Source organism: Scatophagus argus, chromosome 7 (assembly GCF_020382885.2).
Source record: "Scatophagus argus isolate fScaArg1 chromosome 7, fScaArg1.pri, whole genome shotgun sequence".
NCBI lineage: Eukaryota > Metazoa > Chordata > Actinopteri > Scatophagidae > Scatophagus > Scatophagus argus.
The window spans coordinates 19,089,165-19,110,946 of record NC_058499.1 but is presented as its reverse complement, the minus strand read 5'-3'; the positions used below and the strand labels follow the sequence as shown (position 1 = coordinate 19,110,946).

General features: G+C 41.6%; 2 protein-coding genes across 7 annotated transcripts in view; both read right to left on the bottom strand.

Moving 5' to 3' along the window:
- fgd4a (FYVE, RhoGEF and PH domain containing 4a) overlaps nt 1-8,977 on the bottom strand; it is a 47,709-nt gene extending 38,732 nt beyond the window's left edge. Inside the window, exon 1 of one of the 3 annotated variants that reach the window (XM_046393392.1) lies at nt 8,688-8,977. In XM_046393392.1, coding sequence (XP_046249348.1) covers nt 8,688-8,790 — 103 coding nt within the window. In that variant the 5' untranslated portion in view covers nt 8,791-8,977. Of the gene's footprint in view, nt 1-3,615; nt 3,849-8,687 lie in introns of those variants that run through there. The other 2 variants (XM_046393396.1, XM_046393395.1) reach the window with 2 other exon arrangements.
- A 717-nt stretch (nt 8,978-9,694) lies between these two features.
- The window catches only part of bicd1a (bicaudal D homolog 1a), a 30,643-nt gene continuing 18,555 nt past the window's right edge, over nt 9,695-21,782 (bottom strand). The window contains exons 3-10 of one of the 4 annotated variants that reach the window (XM_046395086.1): nt 20,559-20,711; nt 19,372-19,869; nt 17,186-17,578; nt 16,289-17,044; nt 15,957-16,108; nt 15,580-15,790; nt 13,436-13,521; nt 9,695-11,937 (exon numbers count right to left, since the gene is read on the bottom strand). In XM_046395086.1, coding sequence (XP_046251042.1) covers nt 11,817-11,937; nt 13,436-13,521; nt 15,580-15,790; nt 15,957-16,108; nt 16,289-17,044; nt 17,186-17,578; nt 19,372-19,869; nt 20,559-20,711 — 2,370 coding nt within the window. In that variant the 3' untranslated portion in view covers nt 9,695-11,816. Of the gene's footprint in view, nt 11,938-13,435; nt 13,522-15,579; nt 15,791-15,956; nt 16,109-16,288; nt 17,048-17,185; nt 17,579-19,371; nt 19,870-20,558; nt 20,712-21,782 lie in introns of all 4 variants that reach the window. The other 3 variants (XM_046395084.1, XM_046395087.1, XM_046395085.1) reach the window with 3 other exon arrangements.

Genomic DNA, 21,782 nt, shown 5'->3' with positions numbered 1-21,782 from the left:
TGTACACACAGACACAAACACTTGGCATGCACACACAGCATTTGAGCCCTCGCTGTTTTCATTGACTCTTCCCTCTTCCCGGAGCACCACGCACAATATGAAGGTCAGTGATGAACGATGGGTATTGTCTGCAGACACACACGTATTTATAGACACGTATACACACACAAACACAAGAACAAAAGCTACAAAGACACAGCAAACAAGGTACAGAGGCTGAATGTCCATCTGTACAGCAGCCAGACACATCTGTCATGAGGGCAAGGCAGGCAACGTGTCGGTATCTGCCCACGCATCACAGGAACAGCCCAGCTTGGATTCATTCCCCTTATTATACACATTATACACACACGCACAGACAGACACACACACACCATGCCATAACTGCTGTCAGTCTGTCCCTGAAGCAACCAACAACCTGCTAAAATCGATGCTGACTGTGTAGTCAGTCCTGAGCAGTGCTGCGATAACACAATAACAATGTGGCCACACAATAGTATTTATCTAGACACCAAATTGATTAAACCATTAGTTTAGCGAGAGCATTGGAAAACCACCCCGGCACTGAAGATGCCTGGTTGCTTTCATTATCCACCTTATCTTTCTCATCTTTCAGTAAACACACAGAATAAATCCCACAATAATCCACCCTGAATTAACAATAAGAGCTGAGAGCGATTAGTAGTTCATTATTTTCACGTTTGGAAGTGCATCAGTGTGTGCATGTGAGCCTGCATGCATAGTACATGTACATGTGATGGATTTTGGCAATAAACTGTTATTTTAATGAACTTATAAGAAGCCAGTTTATCATGTCAAGGGCCACTGTAATCATGTAGATTAAGAGAATTATCACCTTTCTTGGTCAGAATGTGCACTAGTAGAATCCAGTAAGTGCAGTGTGAGGTTACTGTACGGACCTGCCAACTTCTGCATGTGCTCACCTTTTTACTTTGTCCGCGTGAACAAAATATTCTGCGCAGGCTTCACAAATGACGTCCTGGTTAACAGGATTGACTACATTCCTGTTCACATCAATTAACTCACTAGCAGGACAATTGTATTTCAGCAGAGTGGACTGCTCTGGTTGAACTAACAACAGGCAGCGTGGGAGGCTTAGATTTCATTTATATCCTGACGGAAGCGAGAATTAGGTGCCAGTGGGTTATATGATTGTACTGCGCTGTGCTGTGCTGACATGGGCTTTCCTAGGGTTATGAATAAAAAGATAGCTGGAAAGTGCTGATTACTGCAAGTAGAGCTACCTGCAGAATCAAACTTAGTAAAACTAGTTCAATACTGACCAAAAAATATATGGAACTGGTGACAAAAGCCCTCAGGTGGTCGCAGTCTAAATTACAGGTCGAACATGAAGCCTTTTGATTTTTTGTAGTATGTGCTGAACATCACCCATTGGCAGCTTGTCTTCGCACATACCAACCAGATAAGAATGTCTGCTTATAGCTAATTCATTAATCTTAAACTCAATGGCCAAATACAGCCTGAGATATCAAAGGGATAGCTTCGTCGGTATGAATGGTATCACGCAATCTCATGTGGTTAACTTATAACTTTTGTCTCAAGCGTGAGACATACCAGTCGGGCAGAACCATGGAAACAATCAAACATGAATGTGGTTGCCGGTGAAATGGTCTCTTGTTTTGGTGTATGTGCTGGATCAGTACATTTCATTGGCATGAACAGGCTGCCATCTTGGAACACCACTTCAGGTGAATTTCTCTGATCATCTGTGACTTGTGTTTGTTTACAGAAAAGTTCCTCTCACTGTTGGCGTATGAAGCATGTATTCACTGTGTCGTGGGAAAAAATACATGATGCAAGAAAGAAAGAAAAGGACCATCTTCCAGAAAAGCACTCACAGCAGAAGCAGCTGACAACCACAACAAGAGTGCGAGTTGAGAACGTACAAACATACATGACTAAATTTAGCTCGTCATCGTCATCTTCACCTGACCACGTGACTTTCTAGTTATGCCTCCAGACTCAGGCATCCACACATCGTCCTTCTTGGAACATACTGTGTTGCTGAATCTGAAGCTTGACCTCCTTTGGTGCTGTAGAGCACACACACGGAAGTCACAGGAGAAATAATAAGTAAACATGTAAGGAGCAGCCAGCCCTGCGATTGACTGGTGACCAGTTCAAGGTGTTGCCGCCTCTCGCCCATTGTCACCTGGGATAGGCTCCAGCCATTATCTGCAAGACCACCAAACACTCTCAAATTTTTCCCAAACTGATGGAACTACCTATAGAAAGCTTATATAAAAACAGACGAAAAGCTAATCCAAACACATGAGCAATGTTAGCACTGATGCTAACAAGCAGCATTACTACTGCTTGTGACACCCTCTCCCACGCTGAAACAATGAGCATGATGAGAGAACCCGGACCTGCTGGTGTTCCCAGCCTTTTCCTTCCTGCCAATAAGAATGAAAGCAGAATGCCTCACAGTGTTTCCTCCACTTTGCTTTTAAAGAAGGGTAACACTGCCCAGCTCACCAACACTGTAACCAACATTACAAACCACCCTAGTAAAGGTGCACAGTTGAGGGGTTGCACTGGTAGAACACACACCTATTCACACTTTCATTACCCTACTATGCTGCATATAAACACACACAACACAAACACAGTTGGGTAATGGGACATCAGGGACACTGCCAAAAATGCCAGAGTGGTTGGAAGAGTGTCTTAAGAGGGGGAAACGGTTCCCAGGCCTCTGAGAACAAAACTGTCCTTTTTTTCCCAGCATGGTGGATTTAAATGCTCCGTCACACTCCGCTGTATAGCTTCACAGTGGCAGGCCTGGAGACCAATCCTAAGCTCTGTGCATCAACACACTCACTCCAAGTGTGTTCACTGTATCTTGCAAGTCCTACTGAAATAAATTCATTGACCAAACACTCAAATTGGTAGACCACCGACTGCTAAAAAAACAAAATAAGAATTTCAGATGTATACTGCTGAGGACCTGAACCTTTTCGGATAATTTGCTCATTTTGTGCAGCTGTAGCACAAACCACATAGCCAGAAGAACACATCAGCAGAGCGGCAAATAAATGGTGTAGGTGGGAGAGCAGCCAGATGGATGATGTTAGAAAATGGATCCTGCTTGCTGGTAGAAAATAGAGATTAACTAAAATCCAGTCAAATGAGGATAACAGAGGAGCAGGCATGAAACAAGTTATGGGAATAATTTATGGTAATGAGAAATCAGTCACAGATGATGTTTGTGAAAGGTTGAGCAGAACACTTTCCTTATTAAGAATTATATTTTTTTTACATAATTTAATTGAATTTTTTTAACATTTTTTTTCATTTCACATCAACTCATCTTTGTTTTGTTCTCAGTAAAGTCAAATATGTTTTTTTCCAAATCTTACCATAACAGCAGAGCAGACACATCTTTGCATTTTTACCTTTCCGGCTCCAAAACCAATACTTGCGCCGTGGTTTCATTGTCAGTCCAATGACTTTTATTTTGCAAATGGAAGAAAAAGGAAATACCAACACTAGATCTCCTGCTGACATATATCTTCAAGTAATGACAGTGCTCATCCTCATTGGGGTGTCCAACTTGAAAGGGTCACCTACCCGAGCCAACGTGTCTTAGACGGAACCTCCAGTAACCAGCAGACAGGTAGTCCATACTGTGTCCGTGTTGGTGGATAGAATGTACCAGAAACAGTCAAGGGAGAAAGTAAGGTGCATGAAAGGCTGAAGTCTAGACGAAAAAGCATTCAAGTTTCATTTCCTACATGGAAACGGTGGCCTAAAATACACCTCTGTTTAGTACTTTCTCCCCTTCCTTCCTCTACCTCAACCCGCTGAACAAAGGGGCAGAGAAGACCCCCCCCGAGAGGATTCTGTGCTCTGTGCAGTCACCTACTACACTCTACTGCTTAAGAGTTGACAAGTCGTGAAACCAACAGCACCATCACATATTTCTGTCTTCTTGCAAATAGGATGTCCGTCATTTCGCAAAGGTGAAAAAAAAGACAAAAAAAACACCACACACACATCACATCTTCCTTTCTGTAAAGTTACTTCCTCCAAGCGAGTCTTGGTCCTTCAGAATCCAGCAGTTTGGTGCTCAGCTCAGACTGAGCTCACAAGGTAACAAGAGAGTACAGTAGACTTCTGGGCAGATCCCACCGGGCTAACAATGCCGGTCAGGACAGGGAAACGACACACACACTGCAGGCCAGAAAACCTGGCTTGAACACAGACAGAAAAAACACAGCATATATTTGGGCCCAAATTATCTGAGCATCCTGGTATTTACGCTAGCAAACACTGACTGTGTTTCATATTTACCCTGACTCAGAGAAACAATCCCAGTCGAAAAGATTTAGAGACAAAAAAGAGATTAACAGTAATTGGAACATTATATTAGTGAACAGTGTGACCTTGGATGGTGTTTGTGCTGTGCATGTGCACAAACTTCTGGTTACCAAGAAATGAAGTGTCAACAGGCTATGTTCCTAGGTAGAAGAAGAGGTTTCACACATTTCTGAAAAAATTGTTTTCTCTCCAACTCATTCTTTCTAGCAGACATTTTTGTTTTATATATATTATATATCAGTGAGTCAACATAAAATAATCACAAGAACAAAAACATGATAGTCTGCTTTCAACTAGGAGGAGCTCTTGGTCTTTAATAACAATCTAATGAAACCAGCACCTGTTGACCGCTGTCAAACCGCAACAGCACAGTATCATGCTGGGATGTATTGTATGTGGATGGCTGCTCTAGTTGTAAAGTAGAACCTGACCTTGCGTATCTCCACATCTAATTCCGGGTGGATGAGGCATTTCTGAGCCTTTACCTCCACCTACTGGAACACTTGCAAACTGAAGTACCTCAGATAACTAATTCTACTGTGAGACGTATGTGTGTGCAACTGCTGAGGAATATTACACAAACACGCATGCGTTAGCGGTTTCCAGCTGAGTGTAGCCCACACCTTCTGTAATAATCACCCAAATACACCAATAACCTCCTCCACACACCCACACACAATCACGTCCACTCTGAGACATCTCAATGAGACACAGTGTGAATAGGGGAAACATTAAAACAAGGAGATGAAGTAACTCCGCATTCCTTGTAGTGGATGAAGTTAGATATTAATAAATATCAATATCCACTTAGGTGGGGTGTTCTGTCTTTTTATGGCCTTTGGCTTTGTGCAGCTGAAGGTAAAAAAACCAAAACATTAAACACATTTGATACATATGACAACAAATACACCCTTTAGTCACTTATGTGATAGACTTGTTCAAGTGACTTCAAGTGACAAAGAACAACACACTGCTTGATAAACTCTATCAGGTCAAGGTTTCCTCCGTATGGTCTCATGTCAGCATTACTGTGCAAAGAGCAAAGGCAGAACAGGGTGTTGTCAGGAAAAAAAAAGAAACACGTTAATGCCAGAAAAACCTTTATAAACAAATTAGGACAAAAACAGCATTCCAGAGGTACTGTTTAAATTTAATAAATCTTCACAAACCTGAGGGAAAGACTGAACTGAGCCTGTAATTTTATAGACAATATTCCTAAATAACAAATGCTGTTTGAGACACAGGAAAAAACTCACAAAGACCAAGAGACCAAGAATAGTTGACTAGTTAGACTACTACTTCATGTATATGTTAAATTCTCTCTCTACTAAAATATCTGGTGCTTTGGCTGTTAGATGCTTCACCATGTTCACCAGCTGTTTGGCACTGGGCAGGTAGCACACCGAGGGGGTTTATTGCAGCGCTTTCTGAAAACAGGTGCCTGCTGTGTCTGGATTCAAGCGATGAGAGTGAACCAGAACAGCTTTAGTGAAATAACTTGGGTTATTTTTGGTTTTTTTTATTGAATTGAACTAGCTGAGGTTTTTTTCCCCCCATTACAATGATAATAATCGACACTTTCTGTATTCAGTGTTATGAAAGTTTAAAAAGTAGTAAGAACGGAATTTCCAGAGATATATGCTGAATATTTTTAGTTTCTTTATTGTCTCAGCATGATTTGTATCCTTAAAAAATCAACTCTCTGCTCTGTTCAGTGATTATTTACAAGACTGTAGCTCTGCTGCATAACAACAAAGTAGAGGAAAAAGGAAACAATTTACCTTATGGAGTTTAAATAACAATTCCATATGATCATTATCTCTCCATACCCACAGCTATAATTTAGTTTATACTGACATGGCACAGCACCGCACGGTATATGAAAAGTAATCATCTTTAAGACATCATAAAGTGCCCCACACAAAGGAACCACTATTTGCCAGTGGTGAGTTAAAGCCAGAAGAGGACAGTGAGGGGGTTCAGTTCAAGATGAATGGGCAACTAGTGCAGCAACACAATACCAGAGGCAGTAGGCTGGCAGGCCACACGGCATCTGATTCATACTGTCCCACTGCTTCTGTTTAAGCAGACAGAAAACAAAAAGCTTCACTGTTGGAGACAGATACAGCTGTCCTTACTGTAACACTAGCTCAACCCCCCACCCCCTCAAGCCATTTGAGCTATAAACACAAACTTAATTTCACTCCACACGTGAGCTTTAATAAGACAGATACTTGGACACTAGGGTGTCATGTTTATGAAGCAACGGCACTGAAATCTTTTTTTTAATAGAAAGTAAATTCTGCTTACTGCAAAGAGACACACAAGAGAGAGACACAGAAGAATAAAATGGCATCCAAAGAGAATATACCGTAGTGTTGAAGCACATTTGCGCAACCTACCTCTATTGCTATTGTTGAGATAATAATATGTTGCAGTTTACCTTAAAAGGTCACTGGCTGAAAGGACAACCGACTTACAGACTTAATAACTTGCTGCTCTCTAATCATTTGTCCAGGAGGAATGGATCAAAATAGACAGAGGCAAAGCAACAGAACATTACAGATCATTATAAACAGACAGAGTACTGTCCATCGAAATGATATCTGTGGCTAAAGAAATGCAAGATCCGCCAGCCACAATAAAAATACTGGATCATTAAGAGTTGCAGTGAGCCCAGTCAAATGGAAGAAATTACTTTTTAACTGAGGCGAGGGAAATCAACTTATATTTATTCGTTTCAGTGCTTTCACTTTCTGAAAAGCACCACAGTTCATGTCATGGTCATTTTGATTTCTACAAAAACAGCGTGACAGATACATTTACAAAAGCCCTGTAACGAGACAGTGCCATTTTATGCTGGGGGAAAAACAAAACGAGAGCTGTGAGGAGGGTGTACATACATGATACAAAACTCCACTCTGAGGAAGCCAAACAGCTTAAACAGTGTTAAACAATCACAGATACTGGCAGAAAATTCACATTAGTCAGTATTGTACATAAACCTCAGTCCTTGGATTCACTGCTGCGTACTGTCTTATTATCTAATGGGCAAAGCAGATGCCTGTGAAGCAAAAAGAATACAATATACTGCACAAACACAAGGCTGGCAACATTAAATGCAATACTGGGGGTAGATAGTGATGAACAGAATCTATATAAATTTGACTCCAGTATTGCTTGCACACAGTGACTCACCAACAGATAACATCCTTGGGTTACTTCACTTCCTGAAGTGCAGCTTATTACCTGAGACGTGTGTGACTGGGGCTGAGTGCTGAAACACACCTTATGAGCTGAAGAAGCCCTGCCTCATCTCAACAGTGTGTCATTATCAATCACAGAGCAAAGTTCACATCAAACTGCAACTACAATACAGAACGATATCCTCAGCTGCATGCCGGCACAAGACCTCCACAGAGCAGCGAGATAAGACAAAACAGTGCAGCAGGCGTCTCCTGTTCTTAAGGGTCATGCCCAGGCAGTACACCCTGCAGGAGCACCGACATGTATTTGGATCCAGTTCTCTGAGAAATATATAAACTGCTTAATCAGACTAAAGCCCAGGCAAACTTTCAGTTTGAGCTGCCAGCCTGTGGAGCTGCAGAAATCCATCTGGAAGCCTGCATGGAAATGAGGCTTGCTTTTGATCAGGCTGTGAAACAACTGCAGAGGAACGTGAACAAGATAACGTATCGTTGCATGTTCTTGACAGTCGCTTCCTCAGCAGACAAAGTTCCAAGACTTGCCATGAACTGGTATTTTCCAGAAGGAAAAAAAATGTGCCCTTCAGCATGTTGATGGTTACACAACAGGCTGGGACATGCCTTTGGAACCTTCATACCTGCTGAGCAGCCAATAAGGCAGCCTGGTGTGTAAACAAGGGATATAATGTAGGTGTGTTACAGTCTGGCTATTCCATGCTTTCACAACCACAATGACAAAAACACATGATGGCTAATAGAAGACCTGAAACAGCAAGCAAGTCATAGCAGCAGGTCACAAGCAAGCCAGTTACAGACTTCAAAGTTTGCAATGTGTTTTTAGATCTAAGGTAGAACTGCATAGGAAAGTTCACAAGGATTTTACCATGAGAAGACATGCAAAATATAAAACAGTATGTCTTAAGTAGGTAAAATCACCATAGACAAGGGAGATTTTAAATAAACCACTGGTGAAGGAGCACTGGGCTCCACAAGCAGTTATGAAGGACATAACGTACTGTACTGGACGATCCCGTTGAATCTCCTGCAATAGTTCTGGGATAGTATAGTCATATTTTCGATATGAAAGTGGAGTCCCAGCATTCCTGAAACACTCACCTACTTCTTCTGGATGCACACAGTCCAGACTTCGTTGTTTTCTGCGAAAAGCAACTCGGTTAAAGCTGTCCATTCTTTTAAGAGACAACGACCGCTCCAGCATCGAGATACTACAGTGACAATGACCCAAAGTGACCGGAAACAACTAATAAAAGTGTAGCTGCGGCGGCAGGTGTGCACCTGTGCAGGTCGATAACATGAAACCACCGAAAACCACGCAAGAGACAAGAGGAAAACTGTTGGAGTCATGTGTCAGTTCGGTCGCCACTTTTCTCTAATCTGTTTTACCTTGATGGGGGTGTTTCCACAGCCCCGCCCTCCACTTCCCGTCACCACGTACTGGTGGTGCAGACCTCCTTATTATTTCACCCAAACAATGTCCACACTGTTGGCCATCATCGAGCCACACACACACATCTGACATTTTGTAGATAGTTTTGTATCTTTATCAGTTAAATCAGACTGAAGAGATTATGAAATGATGTCATAATGTGACTTTATGAGATGTTGACTGAGGGAGACATCAGTCCTTTTCCATGTCTTGCTCAGATTTAGACAGCAAGCCCTAATTATTGATATTATTGATCATGATATACCAAATAGATATTTTGAGATGCTAAATTATTCACAAGATAATATATCAAAATTGTGATTTATTAAGACAAGTCTAAATTATTACATAAACTTGGTCAAATTATATTACAAGATATTTTTTTGTCAACAGAGATGAAGATTATAAGATCATCACTGTGAACAAACCTAATTATAATTGTCATAATGATGACAGCATCATTACATATACACATAACGTTTTATGTTTTTAACGTGTTTTTTGTGGCAATTTGGCCACAGTTTGACCGACCACCTAGTCTTGTTGACGTTTGCGTGTTGTCTATGTGGATGCATGGATGGTACCAACTTCAGAGGCAGTTCATTTCCATCTATTTAATCAAAATGGTGAGACAGAGAAAGAGGCACAAACACAAACACAAAGTCACATACAAATCCAAGGGCAGGTATTTTATTATTTGTGAAACCAATTAAACACTGTTTTAAATAGTGGAGAAACTGTAAAATCCGTTGTAGTACAGCATACAGCTATTATTCCTTTTAAACCATTTTCTTTCATTGAATTAGTCTCTTTCGCCATCCACTGCTATATTGTGCAAACAAACCAAGAGAGTTAAGTCACCAAATAACCTGACTGGGTTCAGAAGCTACTTTTGGACCACAAATATTTTCATCACTCTGTAGTTGCAAAAGTAACAGTCTGCACTGTTAACAAAAACAAATCCAACAAATGTTCAACCAGAGAACAGAAAGAGTTCTCTTTTGCTTTGAAATGCTTTTATACATCATCACAACACTATACTGGCTATGTAGTTTCAGTTTATCCATGTCATTCTGTCTGGAAAAAAATATGGACTCAGTCGCAGTGAGGAGAACATTAACAAGACATTATGAGGGTATAAAAACTGAGAGATGGGACCTCAATTATGCAAGAAAAAAAACCCGAAATCGCCACACATTACATCCATCTCGGTTTGACTTCGGCCCATTCCTCTGTGATCACAACAGGATTTCACAAAGAAACAACAGCTCGATTGCTTCAAAGGATATTGACTGTAGAGCTGCAACTGTGTCCCGGTGTGCCCATTTTTCAAAATTTGTTATTTGTTTGTTTGTTTTGGGAGAGTTTGGGACACTCCTGCTTTCTTGCCTTTCCTGACAGCCTGCTGGTTAGTTCATGGCGACAGAAATGGTTAAAAGATCAAGTAAATCTTAATCTCTTAATCAGATCAGTCTACCACCGGTGCTACTGTATTGCTATAATGCATAGTGCATAATTGTGCTTGGACAGTACTGCATATAATTTGAAGGAAGCATGAAGAGACAGCTAAACATGGAGATGTTACGATGACAGACAAGAGTTGCTGGCGACACCGAAAATATCAACTTGATGGACATTTCTGTCACTGTCACTGTAGGAGGGACTGAGGTGATCATAACAGCTTTCTGGGGATGTGATTGATAGAGCTCACAGAGAATACTTTATGATGGGAGTACAATGGTCACTAGACAGAGACGGTAACCCTAGAAGAGGCACACCTTTGGGGAAATCCTCTAATGTTAAAAAGACGGAGGTCAGTTCACTCCACGGTCACTTAAACCCGTGCAATTCAAAAGGCAAAAAACCCAGGCCAACAGCCCTAGTCCTGATCTCAGACACTCAGCTTCTCGTCTGTCCCAGTCTCTGAAGAGATCTGAGCTACATAACGGACACAACCTAACCATGTCACTAGAGTCTGCTGTAAAAATAAATAAAAATAATACAAGGTATAAAACAGTCTTTATGAAAATGATTTGCAAAAAAAAAAAAAAAAATCTTTGTATAAAAAAACATAAGCATCCCAAAAAAGACTAGTGACGTTAGAAAGGTAGTCGAAATCACCCCTCACCACCACAAGAAATAATTTCCTCGTAATAAAACCTTTACTTTCATTAGTCCATTTGCAATGTCAAACCCAGTGTACTGCTATGTAAAAATGGTATACATATTATTTGATTACTATACTGACAAAATCGAACAATTTAAATGCTGTATAGTATGGTTAGAAGTTGGAAACCTGTGCACTAGACCAGAAAGAACTTGCAGTGACAAAGTAGTTTTGCTTTTGGTAGTCCTTCCACCTTGAAGAATGACCAACAAACACAGAAAAAACATTCCAGTAGTAAACACCTCAGAAACTTGTCACAAATCAGTATGTAAATAAATAATCAATTGAGTAAATAAATTATAAATAAATATTAATACAAACAAGGGTTAAGATTCCTGTGATTTGCCACTCTGGTATTTCGCGCCTTAATTCAGTCTTTTCCAGGACAGGATGTCACCTCCAGAGAGGTAAAGAGTGTCCTGCTCTTCTTCTGCAACTCAGGTAATCAGGAGGCCTGCCGAGGGCCACACCATGTAGAGCACGGGGATGGAGGGGTCACAGAGTTCAGTAAGCACCAGGTTGGACTGCCAGGTTGGGGGGAGTTAATCTGAAGAAACCCCCATCTGGAGTGTTTCTGTCTCTGTATGACTCCTTGTAGACCGAGGCCAGGGTCTGGACTGGAGCAGGAAGGTTAGGTGCCAGGCGGCTGGGGCTGCTGGTCCAGACAGTTTTGAGGGTCGCAGGGAGAGAGAAGGCTGCTGTTGCTGGACCGGACCGAGTGCTGTTCCTGGAGGTCTGTCAAAAATTTAGGACTGTAAGAATGCACAAAGAGGAGAGAAGAGAATAAATAAGACTGAATGTAAGACTGGTAATCTAAGGGATACAGTACTGGAAACTGTTGTTGATTCTGTTGTTGATTCTTTGTTGATTTGTTACACCTAATCAACAAAGAAAAATGTAATGTGATATGGGAAAAAATAATGACATGTTTGGTTTTTTTTCAAAGGAAAAGTTCATCTTTTTGGGAACTACATTTATTTGCTTTCTCGTTGGTGACTGAAATGAGAAAACTGATGCCACTCTCATCCAAGAGATGAGAGAGATGACCTCATCTGATGTTTGGCAAGAGAGTGAACAGCTCCCAAACAAATTCAAACTACTCCTTTAAACCCACCCCAGAGAAAACAGAAAGGCTAAAGTATTAGCTGTTGGAGAAAATGGCTGACCAGCACTAAAACCAAACATGGAGTCAAATTTGTCAACAGATTCCTTGTTGCCCAAAGTAAAATAAATAAACACATAAGTATATTTAAAATAATAAAATAAAAATGAACAACTTGTAATCCAGTCTGAAACTCAAACATAATGGCAACATATTAGTGTATGCAACATTTTAGGCAACAGAAATTTCTCACAGTAGACGCCTTGATTTCAGGTGTCAAAAAAGGTGTAACTAATGGCAATAATTAAAGCTACTAGCTAACTGATGCAGTTTTAGTTGATATTTCCATCATTATTATCACACCTGTTCATTGCTATGGGAAGTCAAAAAGTCAGCAAACTCTAGTACACACCCAAGACTAATGTTGAACTTTGATTTTTATAAATTTACGGTTAAAGTATGTACAAAAATGTGCGAAACTGTACCAGTGAGAACTGTTTATTAATTACCTATGCAACACAAGGGTCTCAGCTACAACCTGTTCACAACTAGTTAACGTAAAGTGAGAACATGCAGAACCATTTATTTACAGACGCAGATGTGCAACTGCAAAAAGACGTGAATTAACTGTGCACTGAACAGAACGTGATTTGCAATTGTGTGTTGCGTAATAGATTGATAGATACACTATATAGACAAAAGTAATCAGACACATCTCTGTTTCTCAGGGGCTGGACTCTGGAAATCTTAATGTTCCTGCGTACCAAGACATTTTGGACAATGCTATGCATCCAAGAAGAACAGGACTGGCCCACACAGAGTCCTGACCACAACCCCATCCAAGGAGATTGCAACCCAGGCTTTTTTGTCCAAAAAACTCGCACAGAAACACTTTTTTGAGAAGGCTTTCCACAAAATTTTTGTAATGTTTCTGTGGAAGCACTTGGAGCTGCAAAGGAGAGACCAACTCTAATGTCTGTGTATTTAGAATGCAATGTCATTAAGGTCCTTGTTGGAGTAATGGTCAGGTGGCCCAATACTTTTGTCCATATACTTTTGTCTATAAAATCTGTATAATGTAGACAGATAGATAGAGAGAGAGATAGATTTCAACGAGCCTACTACTAGCATGTTCTACAGCTTGTTACCTGCGGGCTAGAGAAGCTCTCCCTCGCCTTAGTTGTGGGGAGAGTGACGATACTGAGGCAGCAGGCTGCTGACAATCTACAAGAAACTGATAAATTAGACAGATATACAGAGTGGTGACACTCATGGTTAGACAGTAGGACAGACAAAACACGGAGGACAAGACGTGGAAGAGAAGGCCTTGTCAGAGACAGAAACTACTACTGTTTTGCTGCTGTGATAGCTCTGATAGCTCTTTACAGAAATCAAGGCCAGTAAATGGTTGTTCTCCCAGCAACACCGTATGCTACAAATGATTTTTCATAATGTTGGGTAATTTTGTTTCTCATGTATAAGAAAATTTCCTGCTGGAAATCAGTGTTTGAGAAAGATGCCAGAGAGAAAAGAGAGCAACAGGAGAAACATGAGAACAAGAGCAGAAGAAAGCACTTGTGTATAACTTAAGGGACTGCATGTCAGTTATAGCACATGCTTGCAGACTGTGAGTGTAAGTAATATTGTAAAGCAGTCTCATCTGACCACAGTGACAGGGCCAGTCTCTGCACACCTAGATATTAAGCAGATGGAAAACACAAAGCACCCTAAGACAGAGACGGACACAATTTACACACACTGTATGGATTTGTACAGACCAGAAAGAGAAGGACAGACACACTGACGCTAATACTGAACAATCCCGCTCAACTACCTGCTACTCATGGCACAGATCTATCCATTGTTAGATTCATGAACTCCATATATTCATGAAGTATACATCTTTCATGCTTGTCAGTTCTCTTTAAAAGTTATTTGTTTATATGATGTTTTAATATCTTATTTTTGTTTGTGCTGTCTCACATATGAAATATATGATTAGCCGAGGTAGGAAAAGGAAGACAGAGAGAGGTCATATAGCATTTGATGAGAGAGTTGAAATGTCTTCAGGCACTGCCATCTGGTGGCCAAATTTGGGAACACTGTGAGAGAAGTTTGTCAAGACTTTGGCGATAAGCGGAAGAACAAATACATTTGGTTTACTACGCATGGGATAGTAGCAGAAGTGAAGGGAAGGAATCAAAATCCTATATGAGGTTGAGCCACAGAGAAGAGGCCTGACTGGTCCATCCATCCATTTTCTATACCGCTTATCTGAGGCCTGACTGGTTAACCATGTAATACAGCAAGTAATAAGCAAGTCTAATATTTTCTGACAAAATAAGGCATGCAAGCATGCACTTGAAATATGATTTTACAACATATAATAGTTGAAAAATTGTCTTAAAAGATTACACAATTTATATTTATAAAAAAAACCATTATAATATGTAATGCACAGAGTCTGCCACAGGGAGGTGCTGTGAGTCACTGTGTGCTGAAGCAAGAGCTGCAGCCATTTTTGCTTGTTTTTCACTTCCTAGTACTCTAAGGGAGTGACACATTTTGTCACATTTACCATTAGCATTCAGATGCCAAAAAAAGATTCCTGATATCAGATTTGTAGAAAACTCCATTAGCATTCAGATGCCAAAAAAAGATTCCTGATATCAGATTTGTAGAAAACTCCATGCAAAAAAACAACAAATTCCATCCAAAGCTGATTCAACCTTAACCATAACAAAAATACTGCTCAGTGCTGTCTTTGAGGATGGACCAAGCTGTCAGTGAGGCCCTTCTTCTTCCTATATACTACTACATGTTCACATCACAAACATGTGAAACCAGTTTTTCCTACTCTCTCCATCCCACCTAATCTGGAAGCTTCTGGGAACTTTGTGCATGGGTGGGGAGATGATGATGAATCATCGCCTTCGTCGAAGGTGAGGAGATACTGAGTTATGGCGAATGGTGCTGCTAGATGGGGACAGTTGACCTATGCCTTGTCTTGAATCAATAAGTCATCTGAGCTCTAAAGCCACTCATGGTCTATCATGATGGGCTGGCTGCCCAGAAGCAAATTTAGGTAACTGATGTTTGGCAGGGTTGAGGTCTGAACTGTTTCAGAAAGTGTGCCAGAAGTCCACGCAGACATGGATGGACAGGAGGTTAGCTCTACAGAGGGAGGACTATGGAGGGTCATGGAGGTGTTCAGGGTGTGGGTTGTGATAATGAAGGACCTGTAGAGCTTGGTGGGGATGGAGGGAGCTGCGAAGGAGCCTCTGTGACTTACTTTGGGTGGGCTGCTTTTAATCTTGGGTACTTTAGCGCTGCGGCCACGGTGGGTCTGCTCTTGGTCAAACTCCAGATCCTCCAACCGCTGGGTCAAGGCCAATTTCTGCTGGATGGCCATACGGAGAAGGGAGTTCAATGTCTTTTTCTCATCCTCTGCTGCTGCCAATTGCCTCTGCATCTCATCCAGCTGGGTAACATACTCGTCACATCTACAGAGAGAGATAAAAGGACATCAGGAGAAAACAAGTATTAGTGTAATATTCCTGTAAGACATGCAAATTCCCCATTTTTATCCACTTATTTTTCACTTCACTTATTTTCTTCCCTTTGAGTATTCACTTTCCGTGCACAGTGGCCTTGTATTTTCCCTCTCACCTTGTGGCAAACATGGCCCTGAGAGAGGAGAAGGTGGCAGCATCCTCTTTGAGAGCCTTCAGCTCGTTCCTCAGCTTCATCATGGTCTCTGTCACCATCGCCTTTTCATTCTCATACTTGCTCTTCAGATTTGCCAGTGCAACCTCCGCTGTCTGCAGTGTAGACCAATTATGTTATTACAACCACTGACTGATTACAAAACACAGGCCTAATTCAGATATAAGTCTAGATTACTTGATCGTAACAGTTGGTTTACGCAAGATAATGTCCCTCAGTTTGTATAGATTAAACATTTCATGGTACATTAAGTGCTAAGAGAAATCATCTTTCACCTGTTTATTGGCCTTCAGCACAAGCCGGAGTGTGGCTATCTGCTCTCTCTTGGTACTGAGTAGGGACTTCAGTTTGAGTATCTCCTCCATGCACAACTCCTTGTCCTTGTCAAGCATAGGTGCCAGCTCCCTGGCTGCAGCCCTCTGCCTGGACAGCTGCAGCGAACGGTCAACAGCCCTCTGAAGATGTTTGATCTGGTCTCTGATAATGGCGTTAAGGTTGTAGATATTCATGGGCTCCTTCCGCAGGTCCCCACTTGCCTCAGAGGGAACTGGAGATGGACAAGGAGAGATGCTGATGGCTGGGGAGCCCATGGGGTTACGGGTGGGGCTGCTATGTAAGGATGAAGAGTCCGCTGTGTTGGCTGTTGTCTCATTGTGGGCATCTTTGGATGGGGAGTCCATTGGACTGCGTGGGGACTCGGAGGAGCAGGCTGCAGACGCTGCAGCGAGTCGTCGGGCCAGGCGAGGCGAGAGCAAAGCCCGAGGGTCGTCTGAGCCTTTCAGGCTGCCGCTGCGTGTGACGCGGCTCTGGCGGTAGTAGTCCAACATGACGCGGTTGGGTGTCTCATTGTTGCACAGACAGACGTGGTGGTAGAGCTGTGCCAGCTCCTCACTGAAGGTTACCAGCTCATCCTGTGCTGCGTTCAGCATGCCCTGGCTCTCTGTGGCTGTGCTCGTGGCTGCTCGAAGCTCTGCCTCCAGGCTCGCCACCCTCTCCCGGCTTTCACGGTAACTACGCTCCAATTGAATTACCTGCTTAGAAAAATAATCAGTTGAACATCACAGGATACAAAGCGGAATTGAGTGAAGGTAATGAATTGCCAAATAAAAAAGATATTAGTAGCAAAGATCAATGAAAAACAACAATATACACCACATGTAACAACGACAAACCTGTTCAGTCAGTGTCTGGACCTTGTCGTCACTGTGGCTGTCGCCCTGCCCCTCCACAGCCTGATTGTACTTCTCCTTCAGGGCCTTGAGTTCTGCTTTCAGGTCAATCACCTCTGTCACTGCTACCTTGTACTGACACTCCAGGATCTCGTACCCATTGATATCTGGATCATGGTGACCATTGGCTGGTGGTGATGAGGAGCCACCATCAGGTTTCTCACTCTCCTGTGGGTCATCAAGCTCTTTGTCTCCATTGAGACATTTCATGGCATTGACATGCTCTGTGAGGCGGTGGACGCGCTCATTCTGCTCACTCAGGGCGCCCTGTGTGTGCTGCAGCTGTGTTTGTGACTCCTGCAGATTCATGAGCAGTGCAGTCTTCTCACGCTCCACCTGAAGGATGGGAGGGTACAATATGACAGGAAGTCAAGAGAAAGAAGTGCTACATACAGATTAATAAAACCCAGAGCAGTATTTTAAAGGTTAAACTTAGAATTTTTGAAAATGAATATAGCAGCCAACAACTATTTGCTACGTAAAGATATTGTGGGGCAATGGCATCCTGAACAGCGAATAATGTCACACTGGCCCTGAAAGTATTTTAAGTGAGAAATAGGCAAACGAGTAACAAAATCTTTATTCATATTTGAAAAGCCCTGTCTAATTTTACAGTTTCGTGAGCAGTGTGCTTTCAGTGCCTTCTTTGTTTTGGTCTGCGATGCTGGTGCTCTAGTGCGATATTTGTGGTATTCACTCATGTATATTTAACATTTAAGTTATATCACATTATTTATCACATTTTAACATTATATATATATTATAACATTAAGGGACCAATGAAAATAAAGATCATGTATGTTGTGACTATTACTATGCAGGAACTGAACAAACACAAGCAACTCATAGGATAAAGAAGTAGCCTATGATACCAGCCGGCCAAAAGTCTACAATGACAATGTAGTAGAACTTACTGGTGTCGAAACTTGGTAAGGACAATGAGAATTGAAATTAAGTGTTTTTGGAGCCGTAATCCCAGCATTCCATATTTTTTAACAGTGTCAATACTAAAGAGACCCAAAATTGATTTTTCAAAATTCACTTGGTAGTTATGAATCTGATGGTGATGGCATTAGCATCTTTCCCAGAATACCTGAAACCCGAAAGATGAAAGTGATTGGTGATAATTGTGTTTACAGAGAAAGGCACATGGATAACATAACAGCCACAAATCTAATTTTCCATTTCCCTAAGGAGTACAGCTAGGGAAAAAATGTGCAGTAATTACTTAACTAGATTTTATCTACAGTATGTCAACACAATATGTATTCCATACCATATTATATAACTTCTATATTTACATTTATGTTAAATGTAGCATTTTAAAGCAAAATAATTAACTGTGGTCTAACTGTGAGTATATTATGCATTCTTAGATATTAGTGATCTATTTTGGCCCTGTGTCTGTAAACAGACAATTTATGTCTCTGTTTTGCCTCTGCATGTGCTCCCTTTGCCATGTGTGTGAAAAGGTCTGGTCTGTATCTGCAAACAAATGAAAAATAAATTTCAGTAGATTTACTTTACATCATTATATTGTTTAAACGCTGTTTGAGTGCCACTACAGCATGTAGTATTATGTCTCATTCTTCCTGTTTTTCCTCATTCCTTGTTCCCGTACTGTCATCACCTTGTCATTTCCTTGCTGTTAGTAGTGGCACACTGTGACCACGGCTGCTTTCATCAGGGCAACAACAGAAAAACTCAAACTCCAAACAAATACAGACACACACCCACACAGATGCAGCAAGGCAACTGATGAGACCTATGTTAAAAACTGAAATCGAGTGTGGGTAATTGTCTCAACATAGCCTTCTTGTGTCATGTGTTGCTGGTTTGTCATCCCTCTGTAGAAAACTGAGCAGCTTTAAAGCAAGTGAAATCTACTGAAATCTAGACAGTAACTCAAAGCATAATGTGACATTCAAGTGGTGGTGACACTCAAGGAAAATTTTTCAAGGAAACTTTAGTGATACAATAGTACTGACAAAAACTAAGTGCCTTGAGGCAGTCAACACCAGTGATTTTATTTGGATTATTATGAGCAGTCCCACGCTATGATGATTTACTGCTGGATTTAGTGACCCTGCTGATATGACATAGTGATATGAGGCCTTGTTGTGACGCACCTGTAGTAGCTGCTGTTTGAGCTTCTGCATCTCCGACAGGCTGAGCTCACTGAACAGATCCGGCACAGGGTTCAGGCCTTCTCCTTTCCGACCTCCTCGGTAGTCCCCATTCATCTTAGCCAAGCCGGTGCCCGTGTGGAGGTGGCCATTGTGGCAATTGCTGTCCTCACTGTTGCAAATAGCAGCAGCGATAGCGCTGCCGTTGGTGCCATTCATTCCGTTGGTCTCCTCGGGGAACTTGAGGCCCTCAACACCAGTGACAGTGAGCGCCAGATGGGCCCCTGCTCCATAGACGCTGTCACTCAGATTGATGTGGTGAGCCAGTTCCTTTCTCAGATTGTTCTTCTGCTCCCGCTCACTCTTGAGGGCATCAAGGGCCTCCTCCAACTGACCCTCAGAAATATCCTTCAGACGCAATGCATCTTCGAGCTGACTGTTGAGAAGAACGGTCTCCTCCTCTAATACTTTATTTTCATGTTTTAATCCCTCATACTCCACCTGAGGAGAGGCAGAAAGGAGAAGCAGGGGGGAACAGGAAAAGAGAAGAGTAGAAAAAAGTATTTAATTAGACTCTGAAACATAAGACTCCTATTTGTGAAGGACTGAGTGGTCCAATCCCAGGTCAAAATAGGAAGGTGTGAGTAAACCTAAAAGAACAGCAGGAGACAAGTTAAGAACACTTTACACTTCAAACATTAATAAACCCAGGTGATATTGAATAAACTCAAACGCCACACTACATTATCTGGGTGATGTGGTAAAAACATCATTTTTACTTGACTTCACTTACATCTTTGTAACCTTTGCTGTAAGTACTACATATCTAATATCTAGTCTTAAATATCAAGAGAGATTTTATGAAGATACAGTGTATGACCTTAAATTAGTCCAGCCTAGCACACATATTAGAAAGTGACTCTGTGTAATTAAACAGGAGGTACTGTAGCTCCTAAAGGGAAATATGATGAGCAACTATATCACCATCAACCATTGTGATATTGGGAAATTGAGTGTGAGTCATTAATCTCAAATGAGATGGTGGTTTAGGACTCATCATTAGAAATCTGTATGGGACAAAATTTTTGCTGGTGTGAGGTGCAACTGAGAAATGTGTGAGTGAAATTCTGCACTGCAATAATGTTTTTAATTTATGTAGAGACTAAAATGGCAAAGGTCTTTGTACTGACCTGGCTTTGCTTAAGTGTAGACACCAGTTTCTGCAGTGTGATGTTCTCCTCCTCCAGCTCTGTGTAATCTTGGAGCAGCCTGGTCTCTCTGAACTTGTACTCCTTGATCTCTTCCCTCATCCTGCTCCTCTGAAGCTCCAGCATCTCGTTGCTCTGGAGCAGAGAAAGAAGATATGAGGAAAAAAAAAGATGGGTACAATGAAGAGATAAAAGGAAGAGGATTGGAATTCACTTCATAACCTAAATGTGTCTCGATGTTTAAAGCTGTCCCGTCAGCTTAGGTGATTAGGTGAGCATGGTCTCATAATGATGAACTGTAATATGAAATATTATTGATACTTTAGGCCAGACCACCCATACTGTACACACCTTTCCTGGTAACATGAGAATGAACAAATGTATCATACAAATATATTATCTTAATGCCACAAGTCAGCACCCCAGACAGATCATTATCTCAGGTCACCTGCTGTATGTATGCTGCTGCATGAGCACATGCTGGACCAGATAAAATGTCAGTTAGAGTAATCTAACAGCCACAAAAGTCAGGAATCCAAGTAAAGTGGGTGGCAGCAGTGGGAATATACTGAGAACTCAGCAAAATCACCTGTGCTCACATAATTACTCATGGTGTTATTCTAAGAATAGAAATGAGGTGCAAATGCAATGCAACTGTACACATAAGAATGTACATGTACAATAATTTACAGTATATACACGCATGTGTGTACTTCTCTCACTGCAGAGCTGCCTGCAGCTCCCCTGCAATGCTTTGTGCATATGGCAGAAGTGCTGACCCAGTGACAGTGAAAGGAGCGGATTGGTCCACACACAGGAGGAAGACACTCAGAGACCTAAGACACATATGGCCCCTTCACTGCTTTGAACATCCAGGACTGTGTGTGTGCATGTGTGTGCGTGAGAGTGAGTGGTGGGATGGGTGGATGGATGCTTCTAGAACTGGCAACTGGACTGAAACTAAAGACCATTATGATATGCTGAAGCTTTTGCTTTTGATTTGTACAGTAGCTGACAGCAGCTCATGTACTCATGAAGCTCATGGAGCCCCAACTACAGCAAGACTTCTTCCACAGCTGTGCTGAAAACGCTTTTACACAAATCCAGGAAGAGAAAACAAAAACCAAATGACATTTTAAAAACAAACTCTATTTTCATAAATAAGGAATAAGACAATAAAGCACTGCTGAATGCTGCATTATTGAT